This window comes from Coturnix japonica, chromosome 1 (genome assembly GCF_001577835.2).
Source record: "Coturnix japonica isolate 7356 chromosome 1, Coturnix japonica 2.1, whole genome shotgun sequence".
Taxonomy (NCBI): Eukaryota; Metazoa; Chordata; class Aves; order Galliformes; family Phasianidae; genus Coturnix; species Coturnix japonica.
Window position 1 is genome coordinate 56804250 of NC_029516.1, and position 17078 is coordinate 56821327.

Genomic DNA, 17078 nt, shown 5'->3' on the forward strand with positions numbered 1-17078 from the left:
GCAATAGCATACACACTTAAGGTGAAGACATGCACAGGCCTCTCATGTTTGTGTGTTTACAATCATTTCTCTTAATTCTGTGTTCTACTTTAGGCAATGATTTCTTTCCAGCAAAAGATTTTAAACTTAATCAAATATTTCAGAAGACAATGGCCCTTATTTTCAAACTCAGAAAGAACTACTGTGTGTGGAGCAGATTGCATGCTGACAGCATTACAACTGTCCATGGCTGAAGTCAATAAACAGGTTAGCATTCTTTCTATATGTTCTTGGAACTTGGTGTATCTTAAACTTGGTGTGCTTGCTAAACTTTTGGTTTATCTATGTAAAACAATTGCTTTGCTCATTTCACTATTGTTTTTGATCTGAGGGTTAGATGCGGTAAGGTGTTGTAAAATAATGATTAAGCACTTTGTCAAATCAGAGCTTACAGGAAGAACACCAAGGTAGAAGTGTTTTTATGTTGTTTTTTTGTTTGTTTTTTAGTGTAAATCCACAACTGCAGTAGTAAAATCTGATTGATTCTGTAGCAGAGTTGGGGATTGAGATGTGTGGGTTGAGGGGCTGTCCTGCAGTCAAGGGTCCTCAGGGTGAGAAGAAAGCTGCTAGGAGTCCCCAGCCCTTGTGAGAGCAACTGAAGAGACATGGGAGGGGCCAGGAGCAGCAGCAGCCACCCATTTATGCCCTCTATTGAATTGCATGCTGCAATGACTGGGCTGGGGTTGTAACCTAGGCAGGGTGGCCACAACTTTCATGTACAGATATATGCACCTAAACAGTCTTTCTGAGGAGTGAAATTGCTGCCCTGACCATCTGTTGTGGGAATCTCCAGAATCTGCAAGTCCCAATAGGGGCTGAGAGCAGAAGTGGATGTCATAGATGCAAGTGTGCCCATCTCAACAAACTTTTCCAACAAATGGCTGGGTTGAAAGAGGAAATTGCCAGGCAGCATTAAATCCTGGGGTTGGAGAGAATTATGTGTGGTGTTGTGCGCTGACAGGCTGAAAGACGGTGGTGACTTAAATCCCTGCAAGGAGAGGGAGCTAAGCTAGGTTTTTTGGTCTGGAAAAAGGGAGAGTGTGGGTAATGACTCAGACTCAGGAAGGGACAACTTCATAAAGTGGTCTAACCAACCACCTGCATTAGAACCAGCACCACCAAAACAAGATGATGAGTGTTAGTCACTGGGGATTCCTTGATGAGAGGCACTGAATTACCCGTTTGTTGTTTGGATAACCTCTCTAGAGAGGATTGCTGTCTGCTTAGGGACCTTCATTTGTGATATCAAGAAGAAACTACTGTGCATGGTAAAGTTGGAGTGCTACTGTCCTTCTCTTTTGAGACTGGTTTCATGAGGCTGAAGTGAGAAGATGACAAAATCTCGAAAGAGACTTTATCACTTGGAAAGATGTTTCAGGGTCTAGGAGTGCAGATAATGTTTTCCTTTATCTTCTCAGTTGGAGGCTGGGACACAGGAAGAAGGCGGTGAAGGGATCAGGTGAATAATTGCCTTTGTAGATGGTACCAGCTTCAGGGTTTTGTGTTCTGTGCTCTCAGTTGCGCCTTAAAGAGAATTAGTATACTGATGCTAGGTGGAACACAATTGACCAGATAGAGCAAGACTGTTTTGTCCTACATGCTGGCTGAAGTGATTAACAGAGCTTTAAGCTAGATTTGATGGTGGAAGGAGATGTACTTTGAATGTCAGAGAATCATAGGATCACCAAGGTTGGAAAAGACCTGCCTAGTATTTTAAAGATCGGGAACAAGGACTGCAAATTCCAAATAGTCAGTTGTAAAGCAAAAGCACTGAAAGAACTTCAGTTATTAATAACACTTAATTCATTACAAATGCAAACATTTAGTTTATAATAGTTTCTCTTTGAAGGCATATGCATATTTTGTTTTAAAGTAATTTTTAAAACTGTTAAGCATAATACTTTTTTTTTTAATTTTATTTTTTCTATTAGCACTATGGAGATTTCACAGTATCTCTCAGTGATGTGATGGAAACTTGGAAATATTTGTTACATGACAAACTAGGATTATCGTATGAGAACATGGAAGAACCTGAAAATTATGCTGACTTTAAAAAGGCCTATCATACCTTCTTAGCAAGCAGCAATATGTTAGATATAATAGACATATATCAAAAGTGCCATGATCTTGCACTTGTGTCTGAAGACGAAAGCATAGCCCCTGTAAGTATTTTGTTTGATTAATCTCTGATATTATTTCGATGCTTCTGATAATGATTATGGATTTACAATGCTTCTGAAGTATGCACAGAAGTCCTGAAGTATTCACAAGTTACTTGCTTTTTCTGTGTCGGGGAACAGGTCTGTTTAAATTATTAAATCTTTTAAAGACTGATAAGACTATTCAAAAAATTACTTCTTTCTGTCATCCTGCTGGATGTGTCAATCTCTTCTCCAGAAGTTTTTCTGCCAGAAAAAGAAAAGCTGAACTGTAAAGGCTTGATATGACTGGATCAAATCTTAATGTGTTATGGAATTTTGGATATATGTTGCTATGCAGTCCAAATATTTTTTTGTCCTAGAAATAACACACTTTTAAACACAAAGTCCTCCATATTCTACACGTAACTTCTTTTGATGTTTTTTGAGAAACCAGAAGAGATTCCACTTCAGTTACTCAGTCAAGCATCTGTTGCAGTTCATTGCAGTTCAGTTACTGTAATTCTGCACATAAGGCCATGCTGTAGTTTAGAGAAGTTGCAGTGTGTAGTCCAATCTGACTATTAAAATAGCACAAATTCAAATAATATTTCAGATCAAAATATATTGAATAACATATTAGCTGTTGGAAGGTACCTACAAAAATCGAGTTCAACTGTTAGATTTCTTTGGGGCTGATCCAAAGTTAAAACATGTCATTAAGAACATTATCTAAATGCCTCTTAAGCACAGATAGGCATAGAATGTCAGCCACCCCTTTAGGATTCCTGTTCCAGTGTCTAACTAATCTCTCAGTTAATTAAATTTTTCATAATGCCTAGTCAGTACCAATCCTGTTGCAGCTTTGAACTGTTCTCGTGTGTCTTGTCACTGAATACCAGGGAGAAAAGATGAGCAACTCCCTCTTCACTTCCCCTCCTCAGGAAGTTGTACAGAGCATCAGATCATTCTTCAACCTCCTTTTCACCAAGTTTAACGAACACAGCATTCACAGTTGTTCCTCACAGGACCTGCCTTCCAGTTCTTTTAACCAATTTTGTTGCCCTTCTTTGCACGCAGTCAGGTATCTTAAATTCCCTTTTAGAATGTGGAGCCCAGAACAGGTAATTTGAGGTGAGACAGCACCAATGCTATATATAGTTGGAGAATGACCTGGCTGTGCTGTGTTTAATGTTCCCCCAAAATGTTGCTTTCCCTCTTGACTGCCAGAGTACATTGCTGACTCATGTTGTGCCAGCTGTCAACCGGAACCCCCAAATCCCTTTCTGCAGGACCCCTCTCCAGTCTCTTGTCTCCCAGGCCGTATGTATGACTGGAATTACTCAATCCCAAAAGCAGAATCCAAAATTTGTTCTTGCTAAATTTCATGCTGTTGTTAATGGCCCAGTCTTCTGATCAATGTAAATCACTTTTTGAAAGCCTCTCGTCTCTTCAGAGTCAACATCATCTCCCAGTTTAGTATCATCAGTAAATTTCAGAAAATGCATTTAGCTCCATATGAATCATTGATGAAAATATTGAATAGAACTGGTGTCAAGATTGAGCCTTGGAGAATGTTGCTAGTAACTGGCCACCAAATAGAAGTACTTCTGTCTTTACTGCAACACTTTGAGCCCTACTGTTCAGCCAGTTGTTCACCCAGTGTACTATGTGCCTGTTTGTTTCAGACCTGGACAATTTATCCAGAAAGACTGTGAGAGGGACAGTATCAAAAGCTTTGCTAAAATACAGAGAAACTACTTTTGCTCTCTTCCTTTCTCCCCCAGGGAGATCTTACTGTAGAAGGATATAAAATTAATGAGATAAGGCTTTCTTATCCTGAACCCATGTTTACTGGTCTGATGATTGGGTTGTGTTAATAGCAACTAAAAACTTTAAAATATAAGTGTACCACGTGGGTTTGATTTTTGTGCTTTCTAGAGCACTGAAAATTTAAAGACAGAGGATTTTGATAATGGGAAAAAAAACAAAAACAACAAAAAAAACTTTGGATTTAGATTCAACTATTTCTGTCTTGTAAGAAAAATCATAGAGAAGAGCTGTCTGCTCCCAGGAAGGTAAACTGAATTATTAGATAAAAATTAGAAAAGAAAAGATAAAATATTTCAGTTGCTTTGGGGAACTCTTCCTACGGAGTTGGGAATAAAGCTGTGTCTGTGAAGAAGTAGTCAAATACTGGAACAGGCTCCTGAGAGAAGATGTGGAATCTCATCTTCAGAAATATTGTTATATTTCTATACTTCAATAATATTCAATGACAGGTATACTTATAACAAGTTTACCTGCTTCCTTAAACTCAAAGAATCTCCACTCAAGCATTTTGATTACTGGATAAAAAAAGAAGTTACAAGGAGGACTGAAGTTCAGGAAGATCTAATTTCTTTTTTCAATGTAAAGAACTTGCGAAGGCTAATGGGCTTTTCATATCCATGGTGTAATGTTGTCTTTTTTGAGAAAGATGAGCAGCTGCTTTTAGTGCAAGTATCTTACAGATGTGTACAAGATCTATAAGTTAATTTAAATTTTACGCATCATTTGTCTAAACATTTCTAATTCTAAAGACTAAAGAAAAAGTAAGCTTTAAGTCTCAGAAGACTATCAAACTGAGAAATCATGGTTTCATTTGGTTTTTAATAGTATTTCTGCTTATTAGTCACCTTTATATTGATTTGATTCTTTTTATTGAAGGTTCAACTGCTAGAATTTATTTCTGGTGTAACGAAAGTGTCAGACAGTAATGGTTCTGTTCTTCCTTCTACACCAGTCAATGGACAGGATCAGAGCAGGGTGAAGGTAAAAATTATTTCTATCTTTTTTTGTAATGTTGTGTAGATGTGGGATACTTAACACAAGGTGAAATGTAACATTGCTTCCGTTTTGCAATTATTGCTGTTAAAATATTGCTAGTTTAAAAGTAATAAACAAGTGTATTCAAACTGCATCACTTCAATGTGTGTATGGGGCAAGTACACGAACTTATACTCTGTAGGACAGTCCTTTTATAGCAGGCATTTGGTATGTAATCTGCCTTTAAACACCTTTAAACATTCTGCAAGTATACTAACATTCAAATGTAGTCTTTACTGAGAGTTAAATGATTTGCCTGATGCTGCCAAGTGAAGTGCTAAGTGGTGTAGACTTATTAGGTTTCATCACCTTGTTTTCATTAGCTCATATTTACTTCCTTACAGAAGAAATCTGAATAGCAACTGTAGTGGTAGCTGTAGCAAAGCAAGCAAGTCTTGTTTATTCCAGTAAATGACTAGAGACTTTCTGGGAATATGTGATTCAGCTTCCCAAACAAGAATCTGAGAATACTGTATTGCAGTACTTGAAATGCTAGAGGACGCCTACCTGTGTGACATAGTGTAGGGAGCCTGCTTTGGCAGGGGGGTTGGACTCGATGATCTCTAGAGGTCCCTTCCAACCCCTACAATTCTGTGATTTCCAGGCTTACTTTGGTGCACCAGATGTAGAAATTTCAATACAGCGTATAGGTACAAATCAGAAAATAGTTCTCAATGTGTGAGCAAACATTCTCCTAGCAATACTGGGCTGAAAGAATGCTTCAATGAAATCCGTTTGATGCTTTTCTGTTTTTTCACTACAGTCTTCCCCTAGATAGCACTCCTACTACTAAGCTAATGGCTTGCTTGACTTCAGCATGGGTAGTAAAAATATTACTCGTCCTTTTTTCTTTCTCTTGAATCTGTCTTATTTTGTTAAATATTTTTGAATTCCTATTGAATAAGAAAGAACAGTAGAAAATAAAGGCTTTCTCATTAGTTTTCTTTTCATCAATGGTCTTCTGATCTTTTTTTGATCAGAAAAAATTTTGATTTTTTATGATAAAGATAAATCCTTCAATTCTAGGACTGTTGTTCTTACAGGATCCTGAACAGTGCTGTAATATAAGTAATTACATTTATATAGTTTGGCTATGTGGGTGGAGTTGGATATAAAATTTTAATTCTTCAATCAGTGAGACATCTATGATTGATATCCCTGGGAATCAAGGGGAAAATTAGTGAATCTGAAGTGGAGCTGGTGAGGTGATTAAAATTTTAGCTACTTGAAATTAATGTAAATTCTTTTTGTGGTTTCACAGGATTAGAATTTTACTTTGGGATATAAAAGGAATATCTGCTAGGAGATTTCTAAGCTGAAATAGATACCCAGTTTTAATAGCTAGATGTCATAGAATCATAGAATGTCTTAACTTGGAAAGAACATTAGAGATCATCTAGTTCCAACCCTTTCCATGCAACCCACGAGGTCAGACTGCCCAGGGCCCCATCCAACCTGACCTTAAATGCCTTCGGTGGTGGGGCATCCACAGTTTTTCAGGGCAACCTGTTTCAGTGTGATTATTCAAATATAATACACTTAACTTTAACACATATTAATCATGCTTGCTTTTCTCAGTACTTCCAGAATTCCTGTATATGAAGTAATAATTTGAAATTATGCAAAGTGAGGCACTTTTATAAAGTCTCATTAGTAGCACAAATGTAATTTAGCAGGAGGGCGACCAATTAATGTTGATGCTTTCTTATACAGGTGATGCTCTTTGCCAAGAAGTGTTTTTATTCGTATTTAAGCCTGTTGGTGAATTCTAAGGATGATCTGGCATTGGCTCGTATTCTAAATGTTCCTGACAGAGGACTTGATAGAGAAGCCTTCACTAAGTTAAAGCATGCCTCACAGGAGAGAAAAATGTCAATTTTCCTGGTAAGTGAATCCAATGAAACCTGCTGTATGTCAGAGATAATGAAATAGATTTATAAACATGAAATGTTGCTTTAGTCTCATCTGCAAGACTAACATTTGCAAGCCAAGTCAAACACCATCATAAAGAGAGTTCCAAGGCTTTAAAAAGAAAATAAAACCAGCACAACAGATTTCGTCTGATAAAACTGATGATTGCTTGGTCATGAGGTCTAAAAATACACAAAAAATAAAGAAATTCTGCATGTGTACCTCTAGAGTGTTAAAATATGATCAGGTAAAAATAGGAATCTCTCAGCGAAAAGAATCTATTAGTAATATATTTAGAGTGCAGCAAGTACATACTTCGGTTAAATGGAAAAACACAATTTTTCTATGCATTTGTTAATCTGTAACCTAACATTTCTTTGCACAAAATGCCTTTTGTAGAGCAATCTGAAGAAAAAAAAATTCCAGTGTTTGATGTGTAGAAAAAAGACCAAAATTTGGAGGAGCAGCATTGCTTCTTTTTTCGGCTCTGACTCAGAATTTTTGGAGCGTAATTCTTGCCATTCATTTACAGCTTGATCAGTCTTGAAACGTTCTCCAACTTGTGATTGATATGGGATATTCTTGCTCATGTTATTCTCAAAGGCAAAGAGCTGGAAAGTAAAAAGACAAATGATGGTGTTCTCCCTTATACAGGAGCAAAAAAACCCCTGCAGCATCAATATATAGTACTCAGAGAGGCTTGGAGCTAAAGAATAGAGTTTTGTATGTGAAGTAAATTTAAATTTATAATTAGAGCAGTTATAGCCGGCACAGAGCCATCTCAAAAATAGATGAGTAAGATTTCTTTCTCCAGAGAATCACTGTGGTCCCTCATACTCAAATAATCAAATTTTGCATACACAGTGGGATCTCTGCAGACAGCAGTAGTCCAAGGAAAAATAGTATGGGTATGTAAAAGTCACTTAAGCAGCTGCACTGTTTCTTCAGATTTTACGGTTGAAAAATATGGAAAATTTGTGAAATCTCAGTTCCAGGATTAATTATTTGAGCTCCTAACGCTCTGTTAAAATTGTATATGAAAAAAACCGTTGTGTTTGGACTGGATTTATTGCTTCTTACTCTCAGCTGCCAGAGGGGAAACTTCTCTACTGCGTAAAGAAGTTGTCTTTTCTGGCATCTGTGTCTTGTAGAAGTCCTGCAAAGCCAGAATACTTTCCACTGGAAGGCAAGGTCCTATGAACTATACTTTATCCAGAAGAAATCTTTAGTGCAAAAGCTGGAATACTGGCAGGTTTATTCTCTTTGCTAGAGTAATTCCAGTTGTATTCTTTAAAGTCCCAAGAGCTTTATGATTTAACTGTGCGGTCTGAAATTAAATTGTACAAGTAGAATTGATATTACTGTATCTATCAAGTGTTTTAGGTTGTTATCTTTAACTTTTATAGAGAAATGTATTTTATTTTACCTGTTGCCTTAAAATTTGAGGGGTTACACTTTCAAGTGTACTGCTGTGGTTTAACCTGGCAGACAGCTCAGCACCACACAGCTGTTTGCGTGCTCTCTATGCCTCGCAGTGGGATGAAGGAGAGAATCAGGGAAAAAAAAAAAAAAGTAGGCATCATAGTAATAGTTACAATCTCAACCTGAGATGGAAAAGGATGAGAGAAATAATAGTAATGATAAGAACATTGATATATGCAAGTGATTCACAAGGTAATTGCTCACCACCCATTGACTAATGCTCAGCCAGATGCTGAGCAGCAGCAGCAGCTCCCCCACCCCAACTTCCCCCAGTTTTCAATTTGCATGATGTCATATGGTATGGAATATCCCTTTGGCCAGTTTAGGTCAGCTGTTGTGGTTCTGTCCCTTCCCAGCTTCTTGTGCAACCCCCGCTCTCTCACTGGCTGAAAGCTGAAACTTCCTTGGCACTGTGCAGAACTGCTCAGCAGCATCTTAAATATCAGTATGTTATCAATGTTGTTTTTCTGCTAAAGCTAAACTGCAGTATTGTAGCAGACAATATGAAGAAAATTGACTTTGTCCCAGCTGGAACTGGGTCAATATCCTTATTCTATATTCTTTACATAATGTTCAAGTCCTACACTTTCCAATACATCTCATTTACCATCACCTTTTCTGCTTTTTGATGTATACACACAGATATTGACATAGTCTTTGGGTCGTTTCTCTATATTGTATGTGGAGTTCACTTAATCTGTGATTTTGGGCTCCATCTGTTGTAAGAGTCCTTCAGATAGAGGGTTGCTGGATGTTGCATGCATCTACCAGATGCTATAAGGAAAGTCAGATTCATCCCAGCTGAAACCAGGAAAACTGCTGCTGGGACATCTCTTATTTTCAGTGTCTTTATACAAAATATATGGAAACTTTCAGAATGGAGTATCTGTGATGCTAGAACCTTTATCTATCGTAATTATTATTATTATTATTTTTAGAAACTTTGAATATTCATAGTATTTATTTCTACGCCTAAAAATAAATATAATTCTCAAGTCAAATTTATGTGCTCGTGTTAAATGTTCCCAGGCTGTAAACAACCCTCTAAATGTAACCTTTGTTTTTGTTACGCCAGTATATGCATTTAAAGAGCAGCAACAGCATCAAAACTATGCGATATTAATAAAGTAAAAGTTTTTCTTTTACAACTTATCAATTTAAATATCAAATCAGATGGGTCATTTTCATTTAACTTGTGGCATCTTTTAAGTATTGGGTTTGCAAATATATATGGAAAGATGTTAACAGCTTGCAATTAAAAGGTATTCTGCTGATTTCAGTTAGATTTCTACTATTATCCAGCTGTTGTGCAGTTTATGTATCTGTGGGAAGTAACTTCAAAATATGTACATTTTCTAAATATTTCTCCTAATAGATGGCAACATCTTTTATCCGAACAGTAGAACACGGAGGAAAAGGCTTTTCAGCTTCATTATTTGATCCACTAAGAGCCCACGTAAAGGGGCTTTCTAACTTCATTAATTTTGTTGACAAGCTGGGAGAAATTGTTGGTGAAATCCCAGATCCAAGGTAATAGAATTTCTATTGTACTTCTGTCTCTTTTGAGCAACTTTTTATTTTTCTTGCTTGTCTGTCTTGAGGGGGAGGTCAACAAAAGAAGATCTAATCACTTATTTAGACGTTTTCTTTGGAATTTTTAATTTTTAGCTAGAGAAATATATAAATATTTGAGAAACAGCTTGGATAAGCTTCTAGGTTTTGAGGCTAATATTTGCATTAAAGTTTTACTAGATTGGTGCATGTATGTGTATTTGGTTAGTTCCTTAATTGTAAATGAATTTCCAAAAGGGTTTATATCATGTTGGTCTGATGAAGACATGATCATCTTTTTCTTCCTCATTTATGACTCCTATTATGTTATAGCACCGTATTTTCTTCTCTATAAAAGACTCCGTTGTCACTCTTTTGGTATTAAGAGCTGATACATAATGACAGGTTAATTAGCCTTTTTGTTCTTCTATTTTTAACAACAGAAGGTGGTTTTATTAATTGGGAAGGCTCTTGTGAAGTTTTTTGGGTTGGGATGTTTCTGACTTGAAGTTAATCTTGTGGGCAGGGTTCTAAATGTAAGATTAATTTCACACAAGCATCAGTATAGAAGTTATTTAAATTAGCGGGTGCTAGCATTAGGACAAGTGGTGGTGTTAGGGTGGAGTAGTTTTTTTAAGTAATAGAAGTTAGCAACATTTTTCATTTATAGTCAGTAATTTTTTGTGTAGAATTTCAGCCAATTACCTATTATAGTTCTATGCTCAAAAATCTGTGTTAGTTCAAATAGTCTAATTTATGCAGTTGTGAAAACAAAATGTTATAAAGCAACAACAAGCCTTATTTAAATTACCATTCATATTCCATTGAGGTTGGAAGTATTTCTGAAGTAGTTTTTTTTATTCCCTATAGAGTTTTTGTTTTACTTTTCAATGCTGCTTCTTGGTTTTTTCATTTGAACATTCTAGGTACCAGAAACAATCCGCCTGTGTCTGTAATCATTAAAGAAAACTCCTGACTCAATTTCTAACGTATGCTTTTTTTCCTTATTTAAGTTATGTCTGGCATTATGCATTCATAAAAATGAGGGAAGAAAAAACGTTTGTGTACCAGATTCTCTTTTAGGGTGGAAAGACTACTTTCTGATATGTGTGATTCAACAAATTGTAACATAAAATGTTACTCTTGTTAGTTACCCTTCTGTTAAAAATGTGAGAAAAATCAGTAGTTGTTTGGGAAAATTGGAGTTTCTAATTGGGAGAATTATCCTGAGCTTGGGAATTATTTTCAACATTCATCTGTTTATTCTGTTGCTTTCTCTTTTTTTCCTGTTGCTGTACCTGCTGTCCTTTTCAGTACTCTAGTTCCTATTATAATTCTGTATAGATGGTATGACAATCTATATTATTTTAGGACATAAATCTTGTTAACCATATTCTGGCACAGTCAGTAGATTACACACATATATATGTAGGTGTCGTTGTTTGTTTCGCTTGCCAAGAACAAAAGCTAGCTGTGTTGTATTTTTTGCTGTTATCTCTTCCTTGCACTCTAAATGGGTTTTATAACTGCAAGTTATAAAACAAACAAACAAGCCACTGCTACTGTGTTTATATGTTTCTGTATCTAGTAGCAAAATATTTACAGGACAATTTATACAATTATATACCAATTTGTTGACTGTCTTCCAAAGAATATTCTTTAGAATGCTGAAATTCTCAAGCTTAAGGATTGTAAGATTTGTTAACAAAAGAAAACTACGCCATTTTCCTTTTACAAGTGCTTAGTAAGCCATGTGAGTAGGGACAGACTGCACATCCTGCCTGTATTTTTACATTTACTATGAATTCCAAAAGAAGCAGTTTAACTAAAGAAAATTCTCTAATTCTGTTACAACTGCAGAATGAGGAACAGGAGAAAAATAAATGAAATGAAAAGCCAAGCAACAGTGCAACAAGTTTTTAGTTGCTTACTCTTTAGGAGCCTGCTCAGAAATTTGGGAGGAAACTGAGCAATATGTCTGCGGCATTGCTGTTGCTATGCTGTAAAGATCTCAGTATTTTCTATGCTACAAGGCACATAAGATGTTTTTCTCATCAAGTCATTCCACTAAGAAAGAAACTGAACAGTAGATGAGTAGAACAGTGGACTCTTAATGAAACTGATTGTTTGATTCAGGTGAGACACAAAGTTTAAGGAAAATTGTTAGCAGGAGATAGTAAAAACAAACAAAAAATGCCACCAAAACAGTATTTTCAAGGAGTATTCACTGAGTGGAATAAACATTCTGACAAATCTCTGAATTTTTCTTCTCACTCTCTAATTGTTTAATGTCAGAAGACATCACTAAACTTTCAACAATCAGTAGTAGCATGAACATTCCTTAAAGTCTGGGGATGCTGTAAAGCTTATAGCCCTAAAACTGCTTAAGGATTCTCTACATCTTGGACAGTGTTTATGAAGTAAATGGAGAACCTGCATGATCTACTTGTTTCTAGCTCTAGACAAGAAACATATAAATATTGCATTTTCCAGTGAAGTGGATGATTGTTACACACCTACTGAACCGAAGGCTCTTTTATGATGATATAAATTAAAACCTGCGGGATTCATCTATTATTTTTGAAATCCTTCTCATCAAGACCATATGGTAAAATGATTCTTGTATACAGATAGGACTTATATTTCTGGAATGACATTTTTCAACTTTATAAAAGCTTTGTATGACTCAAAACTGAGCGATGGAAAATTGTTTGTATTATCAATTGCTGCAATTGTTGCTTCATATGCATCTTTCTATGTGTGTATGAAGTTCAGAAGTTCCAACTGGTTCGATAGAGTAGCAAAGTTGGTAGATAGCAGATATTTCTTCTTGAATTAGGCCCTCAATTTGTTGTGAGTACTGTCCACTAGGTGACACTATTGCACAGCTCACAGTAGTAGCAGTTCAAACTGAACAGCTGTAGTTAAGTGTTCCACTCATCACCTTTGAGCAAGTGTGGTGTTTTGGGCTGGATCCTCATCTCAAGTCCGTAAGCAGTCTTCTACATTTGATTTACAATTTGACTTGGTCATGCTTTGATCACATTTATTAGTGCACTGAGCTTTCAAATGGTAGGGAAAATACTGTTTCTCATGTTGCTTTTGTAAAACTGTGACTGCATCCTAAGATACAGTAGTATTTCAGAGAGAATGCATATGAAGCTTTATTTGATTTTGTCCTGAATGTTTGGATTAACTGGATTGCTTTCATACAGCTCTGGAGTTTTGTTTCTAAACTTGTGGGAAAGTTGTGCAAGCATATGCAAAGCACTATCTTTGGAACTGTAGAATCATTAAGGTTGGGAAAGACCTCTAAGATCATCTAGTCCAATGGTCAGCCTGTCTCTGCTAACCATGTCGCTCAGTGCCACATCCACACGATTCTTGAACACCTCTGGGAACTTGAGTACCTTCCTGGGCAGCCTGCACCAGTGCAGCACTATTCTCTAAGAAGAACTTTTTCCTACCTGAACTATCCAACCTGAACCTCCTGTGGTGCAGCTTAAGGCCATTACTTCTTGTCCTCCCACTAGTTACCTGGGAGAGTAGGCTGACCCCAACCTTGCTACAATCTCCTTTCAGGTCATTGTAAAAAGTGATAAGGTCTCCTCTGGGCCTCCTCTTCTCCAGACTGAAGAATCAGTTCCCTCAGTCATTCCTCATGAGGCTTGTTCTCCAGACCCTTTATCAGCTTTGTTGCTCATTTTTGGGCACACTGAATTTAAGATCATGAAATAATTTCTGTGGAAGTAGCTTCAGGAAGCTTTTGATTCTACATCATATTCGAAGCAGGTCAATTATTGGGTTGGACTAGGATAGTTAGGGCTTTAAGCAGTTAAGTTTCAAAAACCCTCAAGGACTGCAGCATCTTTCTTGGCAACTTGTTACACTGCTTGATGTCCTCACAACAATAAGCTTTTTTCCATATATCCAGTTAGGACCTCTCTTATTTCAGTTTATGCCTGTTGTCTCTCTTCTGTCCACTAACTGCCAACAGCCTATCTTCATGATCACTTCCTTGTAGGTATCAGAAGGCTGCTGGTGGATCTCCCAGAAGCCTTCTTTTCTCCAGTGTGTACAGTCTGTTCCCTTAACTTCTTGATGACGTGTCTCCCTGACCATCTTGGCATTCCTTTACTAAACTTGCTCCAGTTTATCACCGGTTTATCAGTGTCTATCCTGGACTGGGGGCCAAAAACTGGATGCAGCATTCTAACTTCAGTCCAACAAGTGCTGATTAGAGAAGGATAATCACATTCCTTAGACTACTGGCTAGGCTACTGTAGATGCAGCCAAAGATACTGTTGACCTTCTTTGTTGCCAAGACACACTCCTGGCTTGTTTAGCTTGCTGAACATGCACCAAGGCTCCCAAGTTTTTTTCCACGGAATTTCTGCTCAGCCAGTAATATTGCAAGGGCATATCTCTTTCCAAGAATTTGCATTTCCTGTTGAATTTTTTTTATGGTTCCTGTCTGCCTTTTTCTTCAATCTGTCTAGGTACCACTCTGCATTGTAGCACTACCCTACAACATATTGACTGTTCTGCCTGGTTTTGTGTCATCTGCACATGTGATAAGCATATTTTTTTATCACCCCATCTAGTTCACCAACAAAGATATACATACACATGAAATCATAGATTGGCTTGAGTTGGAAGGGACCTCAGGGATCATAAAGTTCCACCTCCTCTGCCACATACAGGGCCATCATTCTCCACGTTGGATACTAGACAAGGCTTCCCAGGGCCTAATCCAACTTGTCCTTGAACATCAAGGGGTGGGGCATCCACAATCTCTCTGGGCAGCCTGTGCCAGCACTTCATCACTCTCATAGTAAAGAACTTCCCCTTGATATCCAACCTGAATCTTCTGTCTTTCAACTTAAAACTATTTCTTCTTGACCTGCTCTTATCTACCTTAGTAAAGAGTTGACTCCCCTCCTGTTTATAGGCTGTTTATAGGTTTAGGTCCTGAAAGGCTGCAATGAGGTCACCTCTTAGCCTTCTCCAGGCTTCTCTTTGTGGCCCTCCTCTGGACCCACTCCCAACTCCCTGTCTTTCTTGTTTTGGGAGCCCCAGACAGATTTACAGCAGTATTCCAATTGGGGCCTCATGAGGGCAGGGTAGAGCGGGACCATCACCTCCCTGTCCCTGCTGGCCACCCCTCTTCTGATGGAGACCAGGATACAGTTTGTTTTCCGAGCTGCAGGAGCACACTGCTGGCTCACACCGAGTTTTTTGTCTACCAGGATCCCCAGGTCCTTTACTGCAGGGCTGCTCTCAAGGGCTGCTCCTTCCAGTCTGTATATATGCCTGGGATTCCTCCAGTCCAAGTACAAAACCTTGCACTTTGCTGTGTTGAACCTCATTAGATTCTCCAAGGCCCACCTTTCAAGCCTATTGAGGTCCCTCTGAATGGCATCCCTTCCTTCCGTTTATTCAGCCACATCACTCAGCTTGGTATCATCAGCAAACTTGCTGAGGGTGCACTCAATTCTGTCACCAATGCCATTGATAAAGATGCTAAGGAGCATAAGTCCCAAGACAGTCCCTTGGAGGACACCGCTTGTTACCAGCCACCACCTGCACATAGAGCCATTAATCACCACTCTTTGCATCCTTTCAACCAATTCCTTATCTGCTGAGTGGTTCATCCATCAAATCTACATTCCTGCAATTTGGAGATAAGGATGTGGTGGGGTACCATGTCAAAGGCCTTGCACATGTCCAGGTCAATGGCATCAGTTGTTTTCCTAGGATCTTTTTCCCAAAAAATATTTAGCCTTATGGTTTCACTGCAAGATTTGGGGAACATTGTTTGGTATGGAGAATAACACACATTAATCTTGGAGCATGAGCACACTGACAGAACACCAACTATGTTTCTGGCAGTAAATTCTTGAGAAGATTCGAGATCTTTTAGATGGTGGCATATCTTCTGAGGGATGGTTATTTTTAGCTCAGTGGAAGAAAGCAGAGGTAAGCATTTTTGGTAATTCAGCATAGATGTTTGTAGGAGCATAGAAAAGTACCTAACATATTTAGTACTGGGTTTTGATATAATTAATTCCTTCTTTCACAGATATTTTAAAAATATGGATAAGTCCACTGATAAAATTTTATTGTCAAAATCTTATTGAAGATGAACTGCAACTTTTTCCATTTTTATGCAAATAAGTTAGCTACCAAAAGTAGGTTTACTTTAAAGGCACAGTTACTACTCTGTTAAGAGCAATTATACTTTGTATTGTTTCTTCCTTCTATTTTATCTAGTTTTTCTCCTCTCTTAGGATGAAACAAGTTGAAATTCTGTTTTGGGGTGTTTTTTTGTTTGTTTGTTGTATTTGAGGACAGAACTAAATTGCTTCTCTGTCTAATTTCAAATTTTAAAAATGAATATTTCTTCAGTTCTTAAATTCTGAAATATATTCCTAAATCTTTAACAAACAAAAAGGCTGTGATTTCTAGCCCTTGATGCAGGATTACATCTTTGTAACCTATTAAAATATGCTTTGTCTGAGTACATAAATTACATTTGTCATCTTTTTTTCCCTCAGTCAGACATTCTTATCTTAATTTAGACATCTGTTTTTTCTTTATGGCTACAGGGTAAATGAGAGAAATCCTACATGAACAGTATACTCTTTTTGTGCTGGTTCATGCTCACAATAGTTAGCTGTTCCTTCTGTCAATTCTTATCAAATCTTAAATGTCATAGGTCTTTTGTGTTAAACTTCACTGAAAAGGAGGATACTGAAAAAAGGTCACGCAGAATCACAGAACTGTAGGGGGTTGAAAGGACCTCTAGAGATCACTGAGTCCAACCTCCCTGCTAAAGCTGGTTCAGTACAGCACGTTCCACAGGAAAGCGGCCTGGCAGGTCTTAAATATCACCAGAGAAGGAGACTCCACAGCTTCTCTGGACAGTTTATTCGAATGCTTCATCACTCTGACAGTGAAGAAGTTCTTCCTTGTGTTAGTGTGGAACTTCCTGTGTTCCAGTTTCTGCCTGTTGCCCCTTGTTCTATTGTTGCTCACCACCAAAAACAGTCCACCTCCATCAACATGATTTCTATACTTCAAATGTTT

The 17078-nt window shown here is 37.6% G+C and overlaps 1 protein-coding gene across 5 annotated transcripts in view; it reads left to right on the forward strand.

Annotated features, from left to right (window-relative positions):
- The window catches only part of PARPBP (PARP1 binding protein), a 41800-nt gene that overhangs the window by 1087 nt on the left and 23635 nt on the right, over nt 1–17078 (forward strand). For 4 of the 5 annotated variants that reach the window (XR_004307935.1, XR_004307936.1, XM_015867523.1 and 1 more), the window contains exons 2-6: nt 94–246; nt 1971–2201; nt 4887–4991; nt 6759–6929; nt 9814–9968. Coding sequence is in view for 2 of the 5 variants with exons in the window: in XM_015867523.1 (XP_015723009.1) it covers nt 97–246; nt 1971–2201; nt 4887–4991; nt 6759–6929; nt 9814–9968 (812 nt within the window). In the remaining 3 variants the exon portion in view is untranslated. The remainder of the gene's footprint in view (nt 1–93; nt 247–1970; nt 2202–4886; nt 4992–6758; nt 6930–9813; nt 9969–17078) is intronic. The other variant, XR_004307940.1, reaches the window with a different exon arrangement.